Source organism: Ochotona curzoniae, unplaced genomic scaffold (assembly GCF_017591425.1).
Source record: "Ochotona curzoniae isolate NIBS_2020 unplaced genomic scaffold, NIBS_Ocur_1.0 contig_3819, whole genome shotgun sequence".
NCBI classification, from domain to species: Eukaryota; Metazoa; Chordata; class Mammalia; order Lagomorpha; family Ochotonidae; genus Ochotona; species Ochotona curzoniae.
Window position 1 is genome coordinate 58052646 of NW_024466004.1, and position 21673 is coordinate 58074318.

The following is a 21673-nucleotide window of genomic DNA, read 5'->3' on the forward strand; positions in this document are numbered from 1 at the left end:
ACCTAGGAATGCAGGTTTTGGCTAATTCAGATAGATTTTCTTCCTAAGCAAGAAACACTGTGAAGCACACTTTATATCAATATGCAAAATTTCTGTTACATTATGCTTAGCAATGCTTTAAAAGATAAACAATTAAGTTCTGGCTCGATTTATAAATAAACTCTCTCAGAAAGCATTTCTTTTTCAATCTAACTTGTAAAAGATGCAGTGTTTGCCGTAAGAAACTAGTAAGATGTTGCTATGGGAACAACATTTTAATATCATTTTAAAGCACCAGTAGCTTCAAAGAACAATGAGAAAACCTGCTCCCATCTGATTAGGCAGAAAGAAAAAAAAAAAAAGATAATCCCCAGCATTTCAATTCTTCTGCTATAATCACACAATAACATCCTTCGCACACTTTTTTCCCTTGTACTTGGGAGGGAAAATATTAGAAAACAGTTTAGGAGATAATAAGAGAGGATTAGCAAAGGCAAAATAACAGCAGTTGTTTTGATTAAGAATAGATGCTCTCAGGACCTTCTTCCAGGAGACAGGGGGAGCACAGGACTAAAGCAACGTCCCAGGTCAGGGCCTGGACGCGTCCTGAGTCACAGAGCACCCTGAGCCCTCTTTCAGCACACACCTGGAGAAACCAAACACAGGGCACTGGGTGAGAGATGACACCAGGCAAACCTGGATGTGTTCAATGCCAACTATAAATATCTACACTGGAGGATCAGCATGGTAGCCTAGTGGCTGAAGTCCTTGCCTTACATGAGCCATGATCCCATATGGACGCCGGTTATCTTTCAGCTGCTCTACTTCCCATCCAGCTCCCTGCCTGTGGCCTGGCAAAGCAGTTGAGAATGGCCAAAAGCCTTGGGACCCTCCGCCCATGTCGGAGACCCAGAAGAATCTCCTGGTTTCTGGCTTCAGATTAGCTCAGCTCTTGCTGCTGTAGCCACTTGCGGAATGCATCAGCGAATGGAAGATCTTTCCCTCTCTGTCTCTCCTTCTATTTGTAAATCTGCCTTTCCAATCAAAATAAATAAATAAATAAATAAAAATACCTAAGATGGGCAAGGGGAGAGTTTCAAGCCTTAAATGGATAATTTTGAATTCTGAGTTTAAGTGTATCTGATCTGTATTAGGAAATAACTGTATTTCTGTTTACAGCAACAAGCCTACAAATGAGTGAGAAACAAAACTTGGACGGGAGAGGTAGGACTGGGGTGAACATGACTGGATAGGCAGTAGCAACCAACAGTCTAAATGTGGGCTAGACAGTGTGGTCTGTTGAGCTGAGCTAGACTGCAGCACCCACTGGTGTGTACAAAAGCCAAGAGATGTGGGACAGACTGGACTAGTCTGCTGCACATATGGGCGTGCACAGGAACTGGGGCTAGGGGCAGGTCTGGAGGGGGTTATTTGGGGTCGTTCCAACTGTGCTGCAGTTCCTGTTGGTGTACATGAGGGCCGAGTGTTCAGTGCACGAGGTTGGACTGGGCTGCAGCATCCACTTTTTTGCATAAAAGATGGGACTGGAGACAGAACAGACTGGGCAACTGCGACCACCAGTGTATATGTAGGCTTATGTACGTGACAGACTAAACCGGACCATATACTGGCTGGCACACACAGGAGTCAGTTCTGAGGTCACCTCTGGTGAAGTTTCTTTGGGAACTTTCCCAGCTGGATCCCTGAACTCAAAACTCTAACTATGGGGAGAAATGCAGGTCAAACCGTGGAGTGCATGTGTCAGAACTGGGCCTCCTCATTTGCTGAAGACAGTGCAGTGAATGGCATGGCCAAATGCACATGGGTGATGTGGCAGTTCATTGGGACCTGCAGAGGACATCTAGTACCATAACAAAGGATGGAGGGCAGAAAATATTGGACAACTCTCCTGGCCAAGCATTGACAGCAAGTATTTGGGCAAATGGAGACTTTAAAGTGGATTATGTCAACCAATGAACCTTGGAAGGATTTCCTCAACTTTGGAGCAATGAAATCAACATTTCACAACTATCGAAATCACTTAAGCTGAACCCTCAATGCTCTACATCGGGTGGCCGTCCCCCATCCCCGGGTAATGACACAGTTAGGATGCTGGGTGCGAGTTTTCCCCTTCCTCTCCTCTTCCCCCAGATACAGGAAGGAAAAAAAAAAAAAGAAAAAAAAAGAAAATTGGAAACAATGGTCTTGTTCATTTTCTCCTATTCCTCATCCTTACCACCCTAATACATGGTCCACACAGGCATGTAACATTCTCAACTGTGTAATCATCATCAAAAATAAAATTTAAAAAAAGAGAGAGCTATGTGCAGAACACCAGCCTAAATACAAACTGAAATGTGGTACACTAAAGGGGATGAATCAGAACTCCAGGCAGGTGTAGACCCAAGTATCCTGTACCATAGCAGAACCACCATGCCTCCAAATTCCAGAAAAACCTTTTCCTGTTCTCTTTATTGAAGCCAACCCAAGAGCTTCTTCCCACCGGACTTAAAGTGTCCCAGTACATCTAGATTGCACTTTGTCCTTCCAATTTCTACTTGTAAGTGAATCAAAGGATCTGGGGTTGGTAAAAACCAAGTACTTGGGCTTCTGCTACCCACACTGGAGACCCAGGCAAAGATCCTAGCTCTTGGTTATGGCTTAGTTGCAAGTGTTGTATCTGGGGAGGGAATCAACTGATTAGAGATCGATCCATTTTTTAAATTAAAACCTTCTTTCCAATGTGCCTTTTCTTCCCAGCCAGCTTTTAAGCTTCCACAGAGAAACAACTGGTCTCACTTTAGTAGCACACATACTAAAACTGGAATAGAGGAACAACCAAGTCATACACTGCTGATGTGCAATTGTTTTCAGCGCCCAGGCCATCATTGTTCCCCTCCCCTTAAAGGTCTCAATGGAATTCAAAACTAAACATCTCCTTAAAAACAACTCTCTCCACTCCAAATTAGTTTCCTTACAAAGTTCTTCTCTTAGAAAGAGCCAATGCCATGTATTCAATTAACTAACTAACAAAGAAAAAACCCAAAAACCTAGAGATGTTTGCCTCCTCTCCTTCTCCCTTGCTACCCAACTCCAAATCAATATGGCTTCAGGTATATCTCTAAAGAATGTTCCACTTCCTTCTATTTTTCCCAGCCTTGAGTTCTGTAATGAATTTCTAATAATTTTCTCTGTATCTTCTTCTCCATCTCTATTCTTCTCCACTGATGTCACAATCTGAGCATTAACATAAAAACCGAGTTACATCAAATAAATCCCCTGCTAAATTCCAAGATCTAAAACAACATCTATCCAGCCATCAATTATGGTCCTGCAGACAGCTCTGTCCCTCCTCCTTCCTCACCTGTAGCACCCTCACACCCTCCCTGCCATCAGGTATGCTACAAAGGCTGCCTCAGGCTTTCATACAGTGTTCTGCTAGCCCTTTCCTAGTGGGCTGCTGTTCATCCTTCAATGCCTACACCAGTGTCACTTTCCTGGGGAAATTCTCCTTGATGCATAAGGATAGGTGGTGTCCCTGTGACTCCATCATGGCAACATCATTCTCCTTAATGTTTTTTTTTTTAAAGATTTATTTTTATTATTTTTTCATTGGAAAGGCGGATATACAGAGAGGAGAGACAGAGAGGAAGATCTTCCGTCCGATGGTTCACTCCCCAAGTGAGCACAATGGGCCGATACTATGCCGATCCGAAGCCAGGAGCCTCTTCCGGGTCTCCCACGCGGGTGCAGGGTCCCAAAGCTTTGGGCCGTCCTTGACTGCTTTCCCAGGCCACAGGCAGGTAGCTGGAAGGGAAGCGGGGCTGCGGGATAGAACCCGGCGCCCATATGGGATCCCAGGCGTACAAGGCGAGGACCTTTAACCACTTCCGCCTACGCGCCGGGCCCAGATTCTCCTTAATGTTAATCACACTGTGTACATGTTCATTAAATATCCTTTCTGACAGATGCACAGGGCCTAATACACAGTCAACACACAGTGAGTAGCCAATAGTCATGCCTAATTTTTCATGATTCCTACATGCCAAGCACCAAGGTATGTCACTTTCATAGGCTAGCTCCCTTGATTTTTCCAAAAACTCTGTTAGGTAAACATTATTCTTCCTACTTCTACAGATGACGAGAAATTAGTAATTTATCTAAGGCTACAGTGCTACTAAGAAGAGCTAGGATAGGAATCTAAACTTGTCGGACACAAAATCTATGATTTTATACTTGACTGATTTTGTGTTCTTAAACCATTAGTTGCAGGACTAAATAAACATTTGTTAACTACTTCAAATGTCTTCACATACTCAGCAGAGATACTAATACAGCTTTATATTAAGATAAACAGTAACAGCAAAAATCATTTAGTTACCTTCAATTTGGGAATTTTCCCTCTATCAACGTGGACAGGCGGCTAAGTCCACATCTCTGCCTTCATCTGGAGTTTTAAAAGCAAACCCAACTTCCCTTGCTGTGATTTATTATATACCTAAACTAGGTGGAGAAGGAGGGGAGGAATCACAATCAGTTTCTCAAAATATTTTTCTGCACTCGGCTTAACCAGGCTAACTTTCATCTTGAAAGACAGTGACTCCAGTTGTAGGCAACTGCCTAGGTTGACTTGTACCTAGGCCAAGTGTTACACTGCTGGGAGAAAAGCAGCCAACAGCTGGCAGAGATTCCAGACCTCAATGCCACATTGGTGTTAATATACTACTAGGAAGTTGGCATAGCTGCCTATTCTCTTTTTCAAAAGAATATGTGCCAAATTCTGCATGCTGCTGTGCAGCAGAAGGCAAGGGCTGGGGGGATAACAGGCTGGAACTGCCCCCAGATCCCCAGGCACGCTTGTCCCAAACCCACTGAATGAGAACGTCCATTTCACCAGATCACCAGCCCCACAGCATCTGAGCTCCTCGATGACAGAACAATTCAAGAAGCAATGACCTTCCCAGTCTACAGAGTAGGTTCGCTAGCTGTGGTGACATATGAGACATGCCAACGTAAAGAAAACACAGGCACATCAATAGAGAGTGAGTGGGTTAGTGGTTGCCAGGGGATGGGTGAGCAAGAATGGAAACAACTACTATTGTGTACTATTGAGTATAAGGTTTGTTTGTGATAATGAAAATGGTCTGGAATTAGGTAGTGATGACAGCCTCACAACTGTGTGATAAAACTAAAATATCAAGGAAACATATTTCTTAAAAGTATTGAGAGCAGGCATTTAGCCACATTAAGACAGCCAAGGGGCAGCACTGTGGCACGGCACACTGGAGTCCTGACTGCTTCACTTAAAACTTCCTGCTAATGTGCCTAGGAAGGCAGCAGAAGATGGTTCAGGTGCTTGGACTCCAGCCACTCACACAGGAGTCCCAGTTGGAGTCCAGGACTCCTGGCTTCACTCTGGTCCAGTCCTAACTATTCTGGCCATTTGGAGAGTGAACCTGAAGATTGAAGATCTCTTCCTCTGTTTCCCCTCTGTGTTATTCTGTCATTCAAATAAATATTAACAAATTTTAATAACAACCACTGTCCACACTGGAATATCTATTTTCAATGGTCAGCTCCAGCTCCTGCTTCTAGTCAGCAAAGAGCCTAGTAGACAATGCTGACAGCTCATGCAGCTGGGCTCCAGCCATCCACATGGAAGGGCAGGAATGCATCCCCAGCTTTGACCCTGATTCAACACTAATCATTTTGGCCAAATGAAAAGTCCACCAATACTGGCAAACTCACACTGTCTTTCTCTCTCTGCCTCTCCAATAAGTTAAACATTTTAAAAGATTAATTGTATAGGATTTGTTATACATTACATCTCAATTTTTTAGAGAAGAATTTACTAGCCCTTAAGTCCTCCGTACTGCCCCTTTGGAAGGGGTCACATAGGTTATTTCAATACATGTTGTGAGCTACTCACAATGAATAGGAAGGGTTATACCGAAGGCCTTCCATGAAACTTCCCTGGAGTAAAATGTTTTCTTTCCTATTTGTGTAGACGATTCAATGTTCAACAGTTGTATTTTATATAGACTGTGAATAACAAATTATATGTCCCTTCATAGAGATAAACATTTCTTCATAGAGAGAAATGAGAATAATAAACAGCTGAAACAGAGATATAACGATTCGGACTACATTCCTTAAAATTGTATAACATTCTTTGACTTCTAATTATTACATTAATATTATGCAATTTTTAAAAATATATTTATTTTTACTTGAAGAGCAGTTACACAGCGAAGGGAAGACAAAAATCTTTCATTCACTGGTTGACTGCCCAAATGGCTGCAACAGCCAGAGGTGGTCCCCTCTAAAGCCATGAACATGGCACTGGCATAAGGGTGCAAGGTGGAAGGGCCCAAGGATTTGGGCTATCTTCTGCTGCTTTCCCATACACATAAGTAGAGAGCTGGATTGTTAGTGAGGCAGCCAGGACTCAAACCAGCACCCACAGAGATGATAGCATCACAGATAATGACTTGAACCTACTATGCTATGGTGCCACCCCTATTTTATGACCTTTTAAGTTTTTACCAAAACCAAGCAATCAGCTTACCATCTTTATCTGATTCTCCACATCTCAACCATCCCTGCTTTATTACTCAATAAACTCCAACTAAGCTGACCAACAGTGAAACCTTAGAGCCAATCTAGCCTTCTGCTTCCTGATTGTCTCTTAACTCTGAATATTTCTCTTCAGAGCTTCTGCGACACTCCAATATAAAGCACCACCATCACCTTGCACTTGGGCTTCAGCAAGTTTCTCAACAGGTCCTTCAACCACTTTTGTGCAACTCCAATCCATTTGGGTAGGCAAAGACAGTTTTCATATTCAAACTCAGTAATGTCCTCCTAAAATCCGTCAATGCGGGCCCAGTATGGTAGTCTATTGGCTCAAGTCCTCACTCTGCATGTGCCAGGATTCCATAAGCACACAAGTTCATGTTCCAGCTGCTCTACTTCCCATCCAGCTCCCAGCTTGTACCCTGGGAGAGCAGCAGAGGAAGACCCAAAGCCTTGGGACTCTGCAACCTTGTGGGAGACCCAGAAGATGCTCCTAGCTCCTGGTTTCAGATTGGCTTAGCTCCAGCTGTTACGACCATTTGGGAAGTGAATCAGCAAATAGAAGATCTTTGTCTCTCTCTCTGTAAATGTGACTTTATAGTAAAAATAAATAAATTAAAAACAAATCTTTCAGTGGCTTGCTGAAGCTCTTGGGATATTTAGTAATTTACAATGTCATTGAAGATGGCCCTAATTTAACTTTTCAACCTCCTGCCCTCAACTCTTCCTTTTAATCATATGAGGCTTCTTTCCTTCCATAAAGGATCAAGCTCCCTAGCTGTAATTTCTTTTTTTAAAAAATATTTATTTATTTTGTGGGCCCGGCGTGGTGGCGCAAGTGGTTAAAGTCCTCGCCTTGCACACTCGGGATCCCATATAAGCGCTGGTTCTAATCCCGGCAGCCCCGCTTTCCTTCCAGCTCCCTGCCTGTGGCCCGGGAAAGCAGTCAAGGACGGCCCAAAGCTTTGGGACCCTGCACCCGCGTGGGAGACCCGGAAGAGGCTCCTGGCTTCGGATCGGCATAGTATCGGCCCGTTGCGCTCACTTGGGGAGTGAATCATAGGACGGAAGATCTTCCTCTCTGTCTCTCCTCTCTGTATATCCGCCTTTCCAATAAAAACATAACAAAAATAAATCTAAAAAAAAAGATTTATTTATTTTTATTACAAAATCAGATATACAGAGAAGAGGAGAGACAGCGAGGAAGATCTTCTGTCCCATGATTCACTCCCCAAGTGACCACAACGGCCAGTGCTGCGCTGATCCGGAGCCGGGAACCAGGAACCTCTTCTGGGTCTCCCATGCGGGTGCAGGGTCCCAAAGCTTTGGGGCATCCTGGACTGCTTTCCCAGGCCACAAGCAGGGAGCTGGATGGGAAGTGGAGCTGTCGGGATTAGAACCAGTGTCCATATGGAATCCCGGTGCGTTCAAGGTGAGGACTTTAGCTGCTAGGCCACGGTGTCAGGCCCCGTTATTTCTTTTTTTTTTTTTTACTACTTTATTGGGATAAAAGTGATTTACAGGAAAATGCCCAGGTGTTAAATGACCAACCTGAACTTTGATAAACTTTGATATGGTTGTGTAAGCACCAGCGAGATCAAGACTTGGAATACTTCCATCACCCTATAAAGTTCCCAAATGCCCCTTTCTCTTCCACACCAGGTGCCAATTAATCTGATCTCTATCACAATAAACAGTTCTGTCTCTTTTTGAATTTCACATTTATGGCATTATACCTGTCTCCATTCTTTTATGCCTGGCTTCTTTTACTCACCCAATTGTTAAAATTCATTTGTTCAGTTTTTGAGATGTAGAGATGCACAGAACAGCTTCCATACAATGATTTACTCCTAAAATTCCCATAATGGCCAGGAGGCAGTAGTTTGGAGCTGAGAACTCTACCCTGTTCTCCCACATGGGTGGCAGGAATCTAGAAATCCAACACTTGAACCATTACTGCTACCTCAAGAAAGGTACCTTAGCAGGAAGCTGGAGTCAGCAGCCAAAGCACGACATTTAACGTAAACTCCAATGAGGGACACAGCCGTTCTTCACTAGCATCTTAACCCACAGGCCACAGACCTCCAAGACTGTCCACGTTACTGTGTTATCAGTTTTCCTTGTGTACAGTTAAGCGGTAATTCAGTCTATAGATACAGCATAAAGTTCAGCTATTCTCCTATTGACAGGCACTTGGACTGTTTCCTATGTTAGGTAATTTCTGGACTTTCCTGCATGTCCTTTCTTTGGCCAAATTCTGCACTCTCTCCTTCACTCAGGGAGCTGCTATCTGTCTTTCTGATGTAGGCAGCAACAGAATCCCCAGTCTCCCAGGTAGGCAAGGACAGAGGAGGCGCTCCTCTGGCACCACGTGTAAGCCGTCACAGGAGAGATGACATCATGTTGAAAAATGGTTTCTTATCTGTCTCTGTCAAAGCTATAAACTTTTTGAGAGAAATGGGAAATTTTGTTTCTGTACTATTACAGCTTCAGCATTTAGCACAATACCTGGAGAATAATAGACACTCAGATATGCAATACAATGCTGGGCACTGTCAGAAACACATGAGCTAATGAAAAAGTACAGGGTCCATTTGCTATCGTGCTCCTTGCACCTTTCCAGCTCTTGCAAGGAGAGGAAGCACGCCACAGCGTGGGTCTCATCATGCACTTGGTCCTGGGTCAACTTCCCATAACCTTCCTAAAATAACAGTGAATGCACCCCCTAGTTCTCACAAGATTTTATTTTTAATTCTAAACGTTACCAGTGATACTATTTTACCAATGGCACTAAATATATACTGGAAAAAATATAGTACATGATAAAAACACACTGTACCCTTCAACCAGTCCTCAATCCCAAGAGGAACATTTTTTATTTGTTTTTATGAAGAATACAAGGGTCACACCAAAGAAAAGATCTGGCTCAAACGTAGTCTCAAGTTTAACCTATTTAGAATTATTCTCCTAAAACACATGCCAAACTTTGAAATTATAATACAACATATTAAAAGTCTACTAAAAAACTATTCTTGGTATTTTTTAAAGATTTATTTATTTTATTGGAAAGGCAGATGTACAGAGAGGAGGAGAGACTGGAAGATCTTCCGTACCATGATTCACTCCCCAAGTGAGCACAACAGCCGGTGCTGTGCATATTCGAAGCAAGGAGCCAGGAGCCTCCTCCAGGTCTCCCACGCGGAAGCAGGATCCCAAAGCACTGGGCCGTCCTCGACTACTTCCCAGGCCACAAGCAGGGAACTGGATGGGAAGTGGAGCTGCTGTAACTAGAACCAGCGCCCACATGGGATCCTGGCATGTTCAAGGTGAGGACCTTAGCCATTAGGCTATCGCACCAGGTCCTATTAGCACTTTTAACAAAAACGTTACTATAGCTGATTTCCCCCCTTTTAAAAAATAGTAAAATAACTATCTTCATGACACATCTTTTTCTACAAATCTCTACTTTCCTAAAGTTGAACACATCTTCAAGAAGAAACTTGCCTTGGGGGAAAAAAAAAACATGAAAATGACTGGAATGCTAGAATTAAATACTCTTAGTGAGACTAAACAGATGTGTCTCAACTTTCAACACATGAAATTTGACAAAATAGTAGGAAGGTTGACAGAAATAGAATCAGAGCCTTGCTGACAGACATTTTAAGTGCTTCTCAGAGTTCTCTGCAAACATACATTCTATCCATTCCATTCCATAAGTTTAAAGGCAAAGGCTTATTCTTTTATGCCAAAAGGGAAGCTCCAAGCATTCCACTGAAGTTGATGCAGCAGCCGGCTGTGCCACTGTGGAAGCAACAGAAGCAACAGGGCTGAAATCCTCTGCCTGTCATGTCCTTCCCCACGGGCTGCCGCTGCAGGTGACAGGTGGCAGTCCATGACAGTATATTCTGCTTCTCAGCACAGGAGCACCAGTGCTGGGATGCTTGAAGACACATACATACACTCTGAACGAACTGAGGAGAGGGGCGGGCATTTGGCCATTTGGCACCATGCTTATGTTGCAGCTTGGGACACCCACAATTCCACGCTGGACTGGCTGGGGTTGAGTCCTGGCTATGCTATGAACTCCAGGTTCATGTTAGTACACATCCTAGGAGTCAGTGAAGATGGCTCAAGGAGCTCGGTCCCTGCCACATACACGTAAAACCTGAACTGAGCTCTAGGCTCCTGATTTCAGCCTGGTCCAGCCTCAGTTACTGCAGGCATTTGAGGAGTAAACTATGCATGACAAGTCTCTGTCTCTAGCATTCCGTATTTCAAATAAACAATACTGAAAACTGAGCAAGGATGAATGACAGAGCAGAGTCTCTCCGCAATGCAAGACTGACTGAGGGAAACAACAATCTAATGTGTCAGGCCTGCTCCATCTCTCTCCTCTCCCGCAACAAGCTGAGTGCTATCATCCCCTCTCCCCTACTGCCTGTTGAAATCCCATGCCTGAGGGGCTGGGGATGTGGTACAGTAGGTTAAGCTGCCATCTGTGACACTGGCAAGCAACAATTCGAGAATGAGAACATGATCCACTTTCGATCTGACCACTTGCTAATGTTCCTGGGAAGACAGGCTAACACAGTGATAAAGCACTGTATAACCCAGAAACTGCACAGTTTGTAAACTCTCAATAACAACATGAAGTCTATGAATGACTTTAAGAGTAAAGTTTCAGGACTGGTGCAATGGTTCAGTGGCAAAATCCTCACCCCATATATGCTAGGATTCCATATGGATGCCAGTTCATGTCCAAGCTGCTCCGTTTCCCATTCATCTCCCTATTCGTGACCTGGGAAAGCAGTAGAGGACAGCCCAAAGCCTTGGGTCACTGTACCTGAATGGGAGACCCAGAAGAAGCTCCTGGCTCCTGGCTGTGGATCATCTCGGCCCAGATATGGTTGTTGCAACCACTTGGGGAGTGAACCAGCATATGGAAGATCTTTTTCTCTCTCTCCATTTGTAAATCTGACTTTCCAATGAAAATAAATATTAATCTTGTCTAAGAAAACAATAGCACCCTGCAATTTTTAAAATAATACACTTACATTTCAAAGTGAACTCAGATTCAAAGACCCCTAATACAGTACTTCTATTCTGTTCCTTGGTGCATTTACTGATGGGGCACTTGCGTGCGCGCTCGATGAGAGAAACAAGATCTCTGCTCTGCAGGCACACAGAGTCCAGAGGCAGGCTCTTGTTCTAGAACCAAAGAATTTATCACTAAAAGGGAATTTGCAGTTCCCAGCCTTCACAGATAAGGACGCTACAAGTTGGCATTAACTTAAGCACAAGGTAGACTGATTTCTAGGCCTAAGCAATCCTTTATATGAGTTTTTTTTTTCCCCTATGGATGAAAGTGACAAAGTGGTATTTCCACCAGAGTGAAGCAGAAGCCTGCCTCTGTGCGTTGGTTATTCACATGACAGTTTTTAAATCACAGACAGAAATTCTTACAGAAATGGACATCAACAGCTGTCTAATTTTTAAATAGCATTTAAATGTTTAATAACAGAGACAGAAATCCTCAAGAGTTATAATAAAGCCCTAATTAGCAACCTTTATTAAAGAAGATAATAATATAATAATATGCATTCAAAGCCATGATTATGGTTTTGTCTGTCTGTTGTGTAAAATGGGCATGCACGTATTTGTTTCATAAGATTGATATAAAAATTAAACAAATGCTCCAAATATTTAGTAAGCCTGCTACCTAGTAAATCCTCAGTATATGGTAGGTAGTCTTACAGACAACCACTTCTTAGATGTTCCAGTGCATCATATAAACAGGAGAAGGGGAGGAGACATTTTTCATTAAGGAATTATCCTATAATGATCAACTTACTTTTCTGGTGACCAGTAAAATTTATCACTAAATTATATAGTTCAGTATAAGTATTTAAAAAGCATAAGATCAGGGGTAGTAGTGTGCCGGCATCTCATACAGAAGCCCCATTTTGGGTCCTGGCCACTCTGCTTCACAGCCAGCTCCCTGCTAATGTACCTGAAGAGCCAGCAGAGGATGGGCCAAGTCCTTGGACCACTGCCACCCTGTGGGAGACCCAGAAGAGGTTTCAGGATCCTGGTTTCAGATGGGTGTACCTCCTGCCATTGCAGTTATTTTGGGAGTGAACCCAAAATATGGAAGATCTTTCTCTCTCTCTCTCTCCTTTTCTGTAAACCTACCCTTCTGATAAAAATAAATAAATTTTAGGGTCAGGATGATGGCCTGCTGGCTAAATCCTAGTCTTGCATCTGCCCATATGGGTGCCAGTTCATGTATCAGTTGTTCCACTTTCCATCCAGCTCCCTACTTGTAGCCTGGGAAGGCATAAAGGATGGTCCAAGTCCTTGGGAACCTTCATCACATGGGAAACCCAAATCACGTGGGGAACCCATAGGAGGCTCCTGGCTTTGGATTGGCTCACCTCCAGCTGTTGCGGCCACTTGGGGAGTGAACCAGCACACAGAAGATCTTTCACTGTCTCTATATCTCCTTCTCTCTGTATATCTGCCTTTCCCATAAAAAATAATAAATATTTTTAATTTAAATAATTTTAAAATAAATAAAAATTATATCCTATTATAGCTTTAATTAAGTCATCACTTAGTTTAGTATTCCTGTTTAACAATCCTAAATATGATTAAGAGGGTATTCAAAAATAGCTTTCCAGTAACAGCCTACACAGGTTCTCGTCCCACTCTTTGACATCTGTAAAATAGCCATGCATTGTATACATCAATGAAATTTTCATATTAAACTATCTCCAATACCAATCAAAAAGGAATATTTGTAGCCACTTACCGCAATCTCTCTACATGCCGACATGGATATTCCTGTGCCTTCAATCTGCTTCAGTGCATACTCCTTTTCATCTTTTCTGCAAATGAACAACAAAAAGAAAGTTTCACTTTTCCATATTACCTTCACTTTCAAAATTATAGCTGCCAAAACAAATGTAATACTTCCAGTGATATGTAAACATTCTCACTATGCTACACATTGCTTATTGTTTTTTATACTATTTCAATTGTGAAAAATGAAATACCAGATTCATGTCACAGTGAAAACATCAGACAGAGCCAAGACACAAAATTCAAACTTGAAACAGGATATTAAACACTAGGATTTTTTAAAAAGTAAATGAGCATAAATATAAATTAAAATATCTTGCAAGATAATTCCACTCTTGTCCTAATTCTATGAAAGCATTAAACACCAACTACAAAAATAACTGGCAAACATAGACACATGGATTTATTTAAAACAAGTTCCTGGTAAGAGATGTGTTTATAAGAGGAAGAATCCAAAGGCACACACTGGTTCTCATCTAGCATAGCAGCATTCAAAAAAATAAAATAATGCAGTGCCAGAACCCCATGAGAGCTGGTTCTACTCCTGGCTGCTTCACTTCTAATCCAACTCCCTGCTGATGGTCTGGGAAAACAGTGGAGGACAGATAAAGCCTTGGGCCCCTGCATCATGTGTGAGACTTGGAAGAAGCTTCTGGCTACCACCTTCAGACTGGCCCACCTCTGGCCACTGTGACCATGTGGGAGCTGAACCAACATATTGAAACTCACTCGCTCTTCCTCTCTCTCTGTCTCCCTCCCTGAGAAAGGGAGTTATTTCAATATTTAAATATTAAGGTATTTAACTATTTTAAATAATAAAAATAGATAAATAAATTTAAAAAAAAATAAAAACTTTCTAATCTCCCCCATCAAAAAAAAAAACCACAACCACAAAATTAACATATCGATAACTCAGGAACCCTAAAAGAAACACAGCAGTTACACTGCCTTTTCCAAATGCTGGAGGCTAGTTTTAGACATTCTAGAGAACTACTGAGGTTTCCAGAGTGATTAACCAATAGAAGACAGCAGTTGAGTAATGGTGATGAGTAGCGAGTATGTCACAGTAAGCAAACTCAAGTAGGCACCCAGAACCAATCTGAGGTCCGAGATGCACACTTTAACTAGGGTTCACACTGATGATTATGGAAACAGGAGCCAGGCCCTTCCAGTTTAGTCTTATGGTTATGTTAGACCCTCAGCCAGGCACTTCCACAGTGTGAAGGTTCTGTCCAGCTACAGAGGTGACACAGGGTCACCCTGGTCCGACCCAGCTAGTCCTTGTTTCCCCGTTCTGTGTTTGCAGACAGCAGTTTTACTAGATGAAGAATCTAATATGAGGGGGGAAAAAAAGTATTTTGAAGAAATGAAACTAAAAACAAAAGACAGAATCAAATTACCACCCATTCATATTAACCCTGAATGCAAATGGATTAAACTCATCAAACGTCATAGATTAGTAGACTGGATTAAAACAAACAAAACCCATCTATTTGGTGCCTTCAGAAACACATATCACCAACAAAGATCAGCAAAAACTATTATCTCATGGATTTTGATTTTTTTTTAATTTCATCTCTTCAAAACATTTTCTATTTCATTAACTTCTTCACTGACTCATAGATCATACAGCAGCATCATTTTCTTCAAAAAGATTCTTGATTTTTTTTTCATTTCTTCAGCGACACAATGATTCAGTAGCATGTTATTTAACTTCATGGCGATGTAAGTTTCCATTTCTTCTTCCTGTTGGTATTTTGTTTTGTGGCTTTTCATTTAAGGGGATGTAGAATAGAGTAATGGAGACTATCATATCCAGATATGAGGATACAATGCAGTATGCATCTCTACATCCTAATCAAAAATGGACTACCAATGAAACTGCTAACTGTATCTTGACAATAGAATGCTGGATTCTGCCATTGTCCATGCTCACAATGATGGGCATATGACTGTCTATGAAGAACTATACTACAGTAATAATATAGACCTCGGGGGGGGGGGGAAGACTTAAAGGATGGAGGAAAGGAAAATCCCAGGGAATATGGAATTGTATTATAATATGATAATAATAATTTTAAAAGAGAAGTTAAAAAAATTGTAAAAACCATCAAAAGATATTTGCGAAGTTTCTTTGGGAATCCCCACAACTGAACTGCTGGATTCAGAATGCCAACCATGGAGAAATGCAAGTTCCATGGGCTGACTGTGGAGTACATGTGTCAGAGCTTGGGCGCCTCAGTGCCTTAGACGGAGCAGTGGACAGCATATCCAGGTGCACATGGAGGATATGGCAGTACACTGGAGCCTGCAGAGGACACCTGGTACCAGAAAAGAGCACAGAGGACAAATTGATCATCTACCCTAGCCAAGTGTTGGCAGTGACAATCTGGGTAAATGGAGATTCTAAGGTGGACTATGCCAGCCAGTGGATTCTGGAGATTTCATCGTGCTTGGAATGGCAAGGTAGGCAGCAATTCAGAACTGTTGAACTATCAAAACCACTTGAGCAGTACCCTCGGAGCATGCTCCACATCAGGGACCCTGGGATGGGTGAGAGGCTGGGTGGGAGGCTGGGTGGGGCTTCTGTCCTTATCTTCCCCCTTAACCCAGATAGAGAAAAAAAGAGAGAAAGTGGAAACAATGGTCTTACTCACTTTTCTGTAGCCCTTCACCCTTTGTGCCCTAATCAACTATGTAAAGATTATAAAAATAAAATAATAATAATAAAAGAGAACATCTGTAAATACCACTTGTAGGGCAGGTTTAGAAGAGGCATATTCTTTGAGTTATTCTTTACTTTGGAAGAATTTTATTTCATTTTCAAAGACAAAGAAAAATTTTGCTGGGTACATTATTCTGGGCTGAAAATGTTTTGCTTTTAGAATGTGGAATATGTTGCTCCATTTTCTTCTGACCTGAAGAGTTTCCTATGAGAGATCAGCTGTGAATTTAATTGGCATTCCTCTATATGTCACCTGATTTTTTTTCACTTACATATTTAAGGATCATTTCTTTATGCTTCATTGAAGAGAATCTGATTATCATGTGGTGAAAATTGCTCCTGGTCAACCCCGTTGGGAGTTCTGTGCCCTACTAGATGTTGTTTCCCAATTCTTCTTCCAGATAAGGGAAATTTTCCTTTAATATTTCATTGAATACATTTTAAAATCCAGCTTCTCTTTCTGTGCTTTCTGGAACTCTCTTAACTCTTATATTTGGCCTTTTAATAGTGTCTCTTAATTCTGGAATACTTTTTTTTAAGCTTGACCCAGCTCTGCTTCCACCTTTTTGATTGTTTCACCACTGTGACAGGAAATATCTTTTAATTCTAAGATTCTTTCTTCTGCCTTCTTCATTCTATTATTGAGATTTTTCCATTGAGTTTTTAATTTTCTCTACAGCATACTTCATTTCCAATAATTTGGCTTGGCTTTGTTTCAGCACTGCAATTTTTTGTGTGACATACTCCTTAAATTCCTGCATGTGTCCTTATGTTAGACTTCCACCATGGACTCCGTGCCCCAGCTCCAGGCTCAGCACTCTACCTCCTGTGATCCTGCGCTGTTATTGCACTGTTGTACGTATAATGCTTCTCCCAATTGTGGTACATTCTCCCAATTGCCAGAATTAGGGAGACACCACGTGTCCTGAACAGCTAGGTTGCTGGCACTGCTGATCTTGCTGGAACCTGCTGGTCGTTACGTGTGAGGGTCAACCAGACCTATTTTGAGTCATAAGATGTCAAAGTCAGTATATTTTTCAATGTGGGACCAGCGCAATGCACTGAGCTCAGTGAGTTTGCTTTCAGCTCAGCTCAGCTCATGCACAGCTCACTGTTGTCCCTGCAGTCTCAAAGCCTTTGCCACACTGTACAAAATGGTGATGAGTGCAACTCCCGAAGTTCTTGATCTGCTGGCTGTTAGGTCTCAGGGTTCCCTGGACCTGTCCTGGACAGAACCTATAGGATGCCACATCGTTGCAATTCACTGAGCCCAAAATGAGTTTGCTCCCAGTTTAGTGCATGTGCAGTATGGTCCCATACAAATGTTGCCTGAGTCAGCTCTTCGGAGAAGACTGAGCTGTGAAATCTACCCTGCTCCCACGCCGTCTGTTGTTGTGTCTCTGCTCCTGCTCAAATCAAACAGACCAGCAGGACAGGCAGTTCTTTGTCTGGGTTCACCTTCTGAGCTCCCAGTGAACTCTCCTTCCCACCTTATCGCTGGTGGACTTCCAGCGGCCAGCAGAGTTCAGATCACCACTGGCTGAATGCCACTGGGGTATCAGGTCACTGCAGCACCACACCGCTGTCTCCACTGCTTTCCTGTGTCAATCAATCTCCAGGTGCCCCTCTGCCTTCGGTTTGTCCTCTCTTGTTTCTTGGAATGTGCCCTCTGCTTCACCCTGGCTAATGATTCTATGTTTGTTTAAACGTGTCCACACCTTTTTCCGCCATCTTGATTCTCCTAGCACACACTTTACGTGCCTTTGAAGATTTTCACAATCATCTATGATTTAGGCAAATAATTATCTGCTTCCTTTATTGTTTAAAAACGATAACCACTTCTCTCCCAATACATGGCATTCAGGAAATAATCAGGTAGCATTTCAATAAATACAAACCACACCAAATGTGTTAACAAGACAGACTAGGTGGCAATTATTAAAATGATGACCATGGGACTGGCACAAAGGCTCAATTGGCTAATCCTCCATCTGTGTCAGCATCCCTATGAGCTCCAGTGTGTGTCTCAACTACTCCACTTCCCATGCAACTCCCTGATTACGGGCTGGGAGGGCAGCGAAGTAAGGACCAAAGCCTTGGGACTTTGCACCCATAGGCAAGACCCAGAAAAAGTTTCAGGCTTTGGATTGGCTCAGCTCCAGCCCCTGCAATCATTTTAGGAGTGAATTAGCACATGCAGGATCTTTCTGTCTCTCCTTCTCTCTATAAGTCTGTCTTTCCAATGAAGATAAATAAATCTAATTTTAAAAAAAGATGGCTATGAGGGTCATTAGAAACTTGGAAAATGTTTATTACTGAGAAAACACACACATACTACTACAGAAAAACATACATCTACACACCTTTTGAAACATAACACAACAAAACTATAAAGGAAAAAAAAACCTGTTGAAATGCAGGAAGTTGCATTTATAAATCTAAATTTAATGCTAATATTGTATTGTCCTTTAAATTGTGATTAGAAAGGAAAAAAATACCAAAATAATTCAAACTCAGGATATAGCTACTTACTAAATCCATCTTTGATATTTTCAAAGTGACAGCTAAAGCACATTTTAAAGAACAAAGCCAGAAACTGCATGATCATTTTCCCCTCTTTTTCCATCTGTTTCTTCCCAAACATGACACTTTTCTGACCACAGGTTACTGGACGTAACGGAAACACAGCCTCTTCACTCTGCTTTACCAGTGTGTGTGAGTGTGTGGGTGGGAGGAGGGACTGCACACACGCCTGAGAAGCCCTGACACAACGCCCACACTGAATGTTTTACACAGTTAACAGTTAACCACCCAGCATCTATTACTCAATATTTAGGTGTAGTCTATTTTCAAAACAAAGTATAAAAGCTCTCTGATGAAGTTTTCATGTGCAACCATAATTCCTTTTCAACAAAAATACTTCAATCGCCAGTTCCCCTGAATGAAGTGCTTCAGTAGCTCATGTAATTGCATAGTTTTATTTTTAATACTGTAAAGAATATTACACAATCTGGATAGGTTATTGTTGCTATGGAAACTATAAGGTTTTTTTTCTTTTGCAGTAAGTGAAAAAGTACAAAATTAACACATCCCATTAATGGCTTTTGAATTTCACATCCAGGCTGTGAAATGGATCTGAAAGCTTCAGCAGAACAGCACAAAGGCCTCTCACTCTGAATTACATGAACAGGAACATGGAACCAACCCAGTAATTATTCCACTTAATCTGCTTAAATATAACCTCCATCTGTTGCTTTAACAAAATACTCAGAAATCTGCAATTTTAAGATTTCTTGCAGCTCTAGGTTGTTAGGGCACATGTGTCATTTCCATTTCTCTTTGCACACTACCTGTCATGAGAGTTACCACATGAGGAAGGGGCAAGGTCCCAGGAGGTGAGCAGGACTGCCAGGCTCACGAAATCACTAGGTCACTGTCAACTTTCGAATGGATGCCAGTACTTCTATACAAAGGTTAACCAAAATGTCCAGAAAAACTTTCAATGACTGGACACGGGAGCAGGAGAGCTCTAATCCTCTCATTCTGTATAACACAGAACGCCTCCCATAGCAACAGCAACTCCTGCTCCGTCACAGCTTAGAAGCTTCAGGTGCACTTAATGTTACATGTCATGAAACTACCATTTGTTCTGTCCCATGATAAGACTGTAAAGCAGGTAAAGCTAGCCCACCCTGCTGCTACGGTCAAGCTTTTAGATGCAGCTGAGTAATTCTCTTCTCATTCCTTAAGAACTCCTATTTTCAGATAGCATGAAGACAGACAAAGAAATTCCAAGGCCTTCAGGCAAACCACTTTCCACATTTTGATGTAATTCTGATAGATAGTATGACTACAGCAACAGCACATTAAAATAACCAAAGGAGTTTGCTAAATAAACCAAATAAAGTTAGAAACGCATACATCTGTGCTGTAAACATAGATATATGTTATATGGAATTCTTTTACATAACATTCTTCCTCTATGTCTATAATGTGTGCCAACATCGTGCAAACCTCACTCTCAGCAGAAATTAAACAATTTAAAAATATTCAATGAAAATATTATACAACAAAACCAAAGATTTAGCAAAAATTGTGATTCTATGAGGTTTGCATCTGAGATACTAAGTTCTGGAAAACTCATGATGCAAGCAATTCTACAGACAGTAGAAAAAATAAACACCATATATTTATGTTTTTTTTACAACGAGTTGAAATCCTCACTCTGAAATGGGATCCTAATCCTAAGCAGAAACCACCATCAGTGGTGGAATTCAATCCTAATTCATGGAATTGGCATCTGATCTTGGGATGCCCACTTTCTATACTGGAGTGCCTGGCTTCAAGCCCCAGCTCCACATTCAATAGCAGCTTCCTCCTAACACGCAGTTCAGGCAGCCATGGATGATGAATCCAGCACCTATACTCCTGCCACTCACATCAGAAGACAGAATTAAGCCCCCAGCTCCTGGTATCAGCCTGCTGCTGGGAGAATTTTAGGAGTGAACCAGCTAAGAGAAGATCTATTCCTTTCTTGCTCTCCCTTCAAAGGTGAAGAAACCAGGCGAGCAGTAAGTCAGAATCATGACCAGAATTTCCAGTGCAACAATCTCCATAACAGAGAAGAAACAGTAATATAGATAAAAGAACCCAGCTGACAGTCATTTTAAAGAAAGAGCTGGCAAAACCGAATGAACAGATGAGTTAGAGTAAAGAGCAACTTGGGTGGCTCCTGAGGATGAGCTAAGAACAAGGTTCAGACCAGATCTCAGGAGCTTTTTCAGCTGATAACTTATTCTGTTCCATAAAAAGAACTCCAATGAAAATTAAAATATCTGAGAATTTGAAAAAGGGTATATCTTAAAAATATCAGTAAGAATGGGACACAGTATTTGTGATTGAGATTTTGATAAGGATGAGTTTTCCAAGAGAAGGTCTCATTCTATGTCTTTGCAGCCCACACAATACCTTGCAACTACTAACCAAGTATAAGATTCAGTTACTAAATGTAACATGTGAAAAACTGCCTGAATCCTATCACATGAAGTATCTTCATATCACTCATCAGGTCCTCTATTTCCCACAGACGCTGAGGCATAAGGAAGGAAGAAGCAGAGGCCCTCATCTGCTCAGAACAGTCCATTCCCATTTCTATATTGTTGAACCAGACACTCTGGAGAGGATCCTACCCCACAGAAAGAAGCAAGTAGCTTCTTGCTGAAATCAACACCAAGGCAAGGATGTCCACTCCCATCACTCCCAAGCAATGTCCAACTAGAAGTCCTCACTCAGGCATCAACAAGAAATGGAAATAAACGGCATAGAGATTGGGGAAGAAACACAACTGTGCAGGTATCTTTATGGATAAATCCACAAAGAACCACCGAACTCCTGGACCTAGTATGGGAAATGCAGACAAGAAGTTTGTTTATACAAGCCATAACTCTGGGTCCCTAGAAAATGATGGTGTCTCTTTACCTATCAATTTGATAAATGCACCTCCTCATGATGCACTTGTCATATCTAAAACCA

The 21673-nt window shown here is 41.9% G+C and overlaps 1 protein-coding gene across 4 annotated transcripts in view; it reads right to left on the reverse strand.

The window, feature by feature from the left end:
• Positions 1-21673, reverse strand: part of CDK19 (cyclin dependent kinase 19) — a 166284-nt gene that overhangs the window by 89449 nt on the left and 55162 nt on the right. For all 4 annotated transcript variants that reach the window (XM_040983886.1, XM_040983884.1, XM_040983883.1 and 1 more), the window contains exon 2: positions 13367-13442. In XM_040983886.1, coding sequence (XP_040839820.1) covers positions 13367-13442 — 76 coding nt within the window. The remainder of the gene's footprint in view (positions 1-13366; positions 13443-21673) is intronic.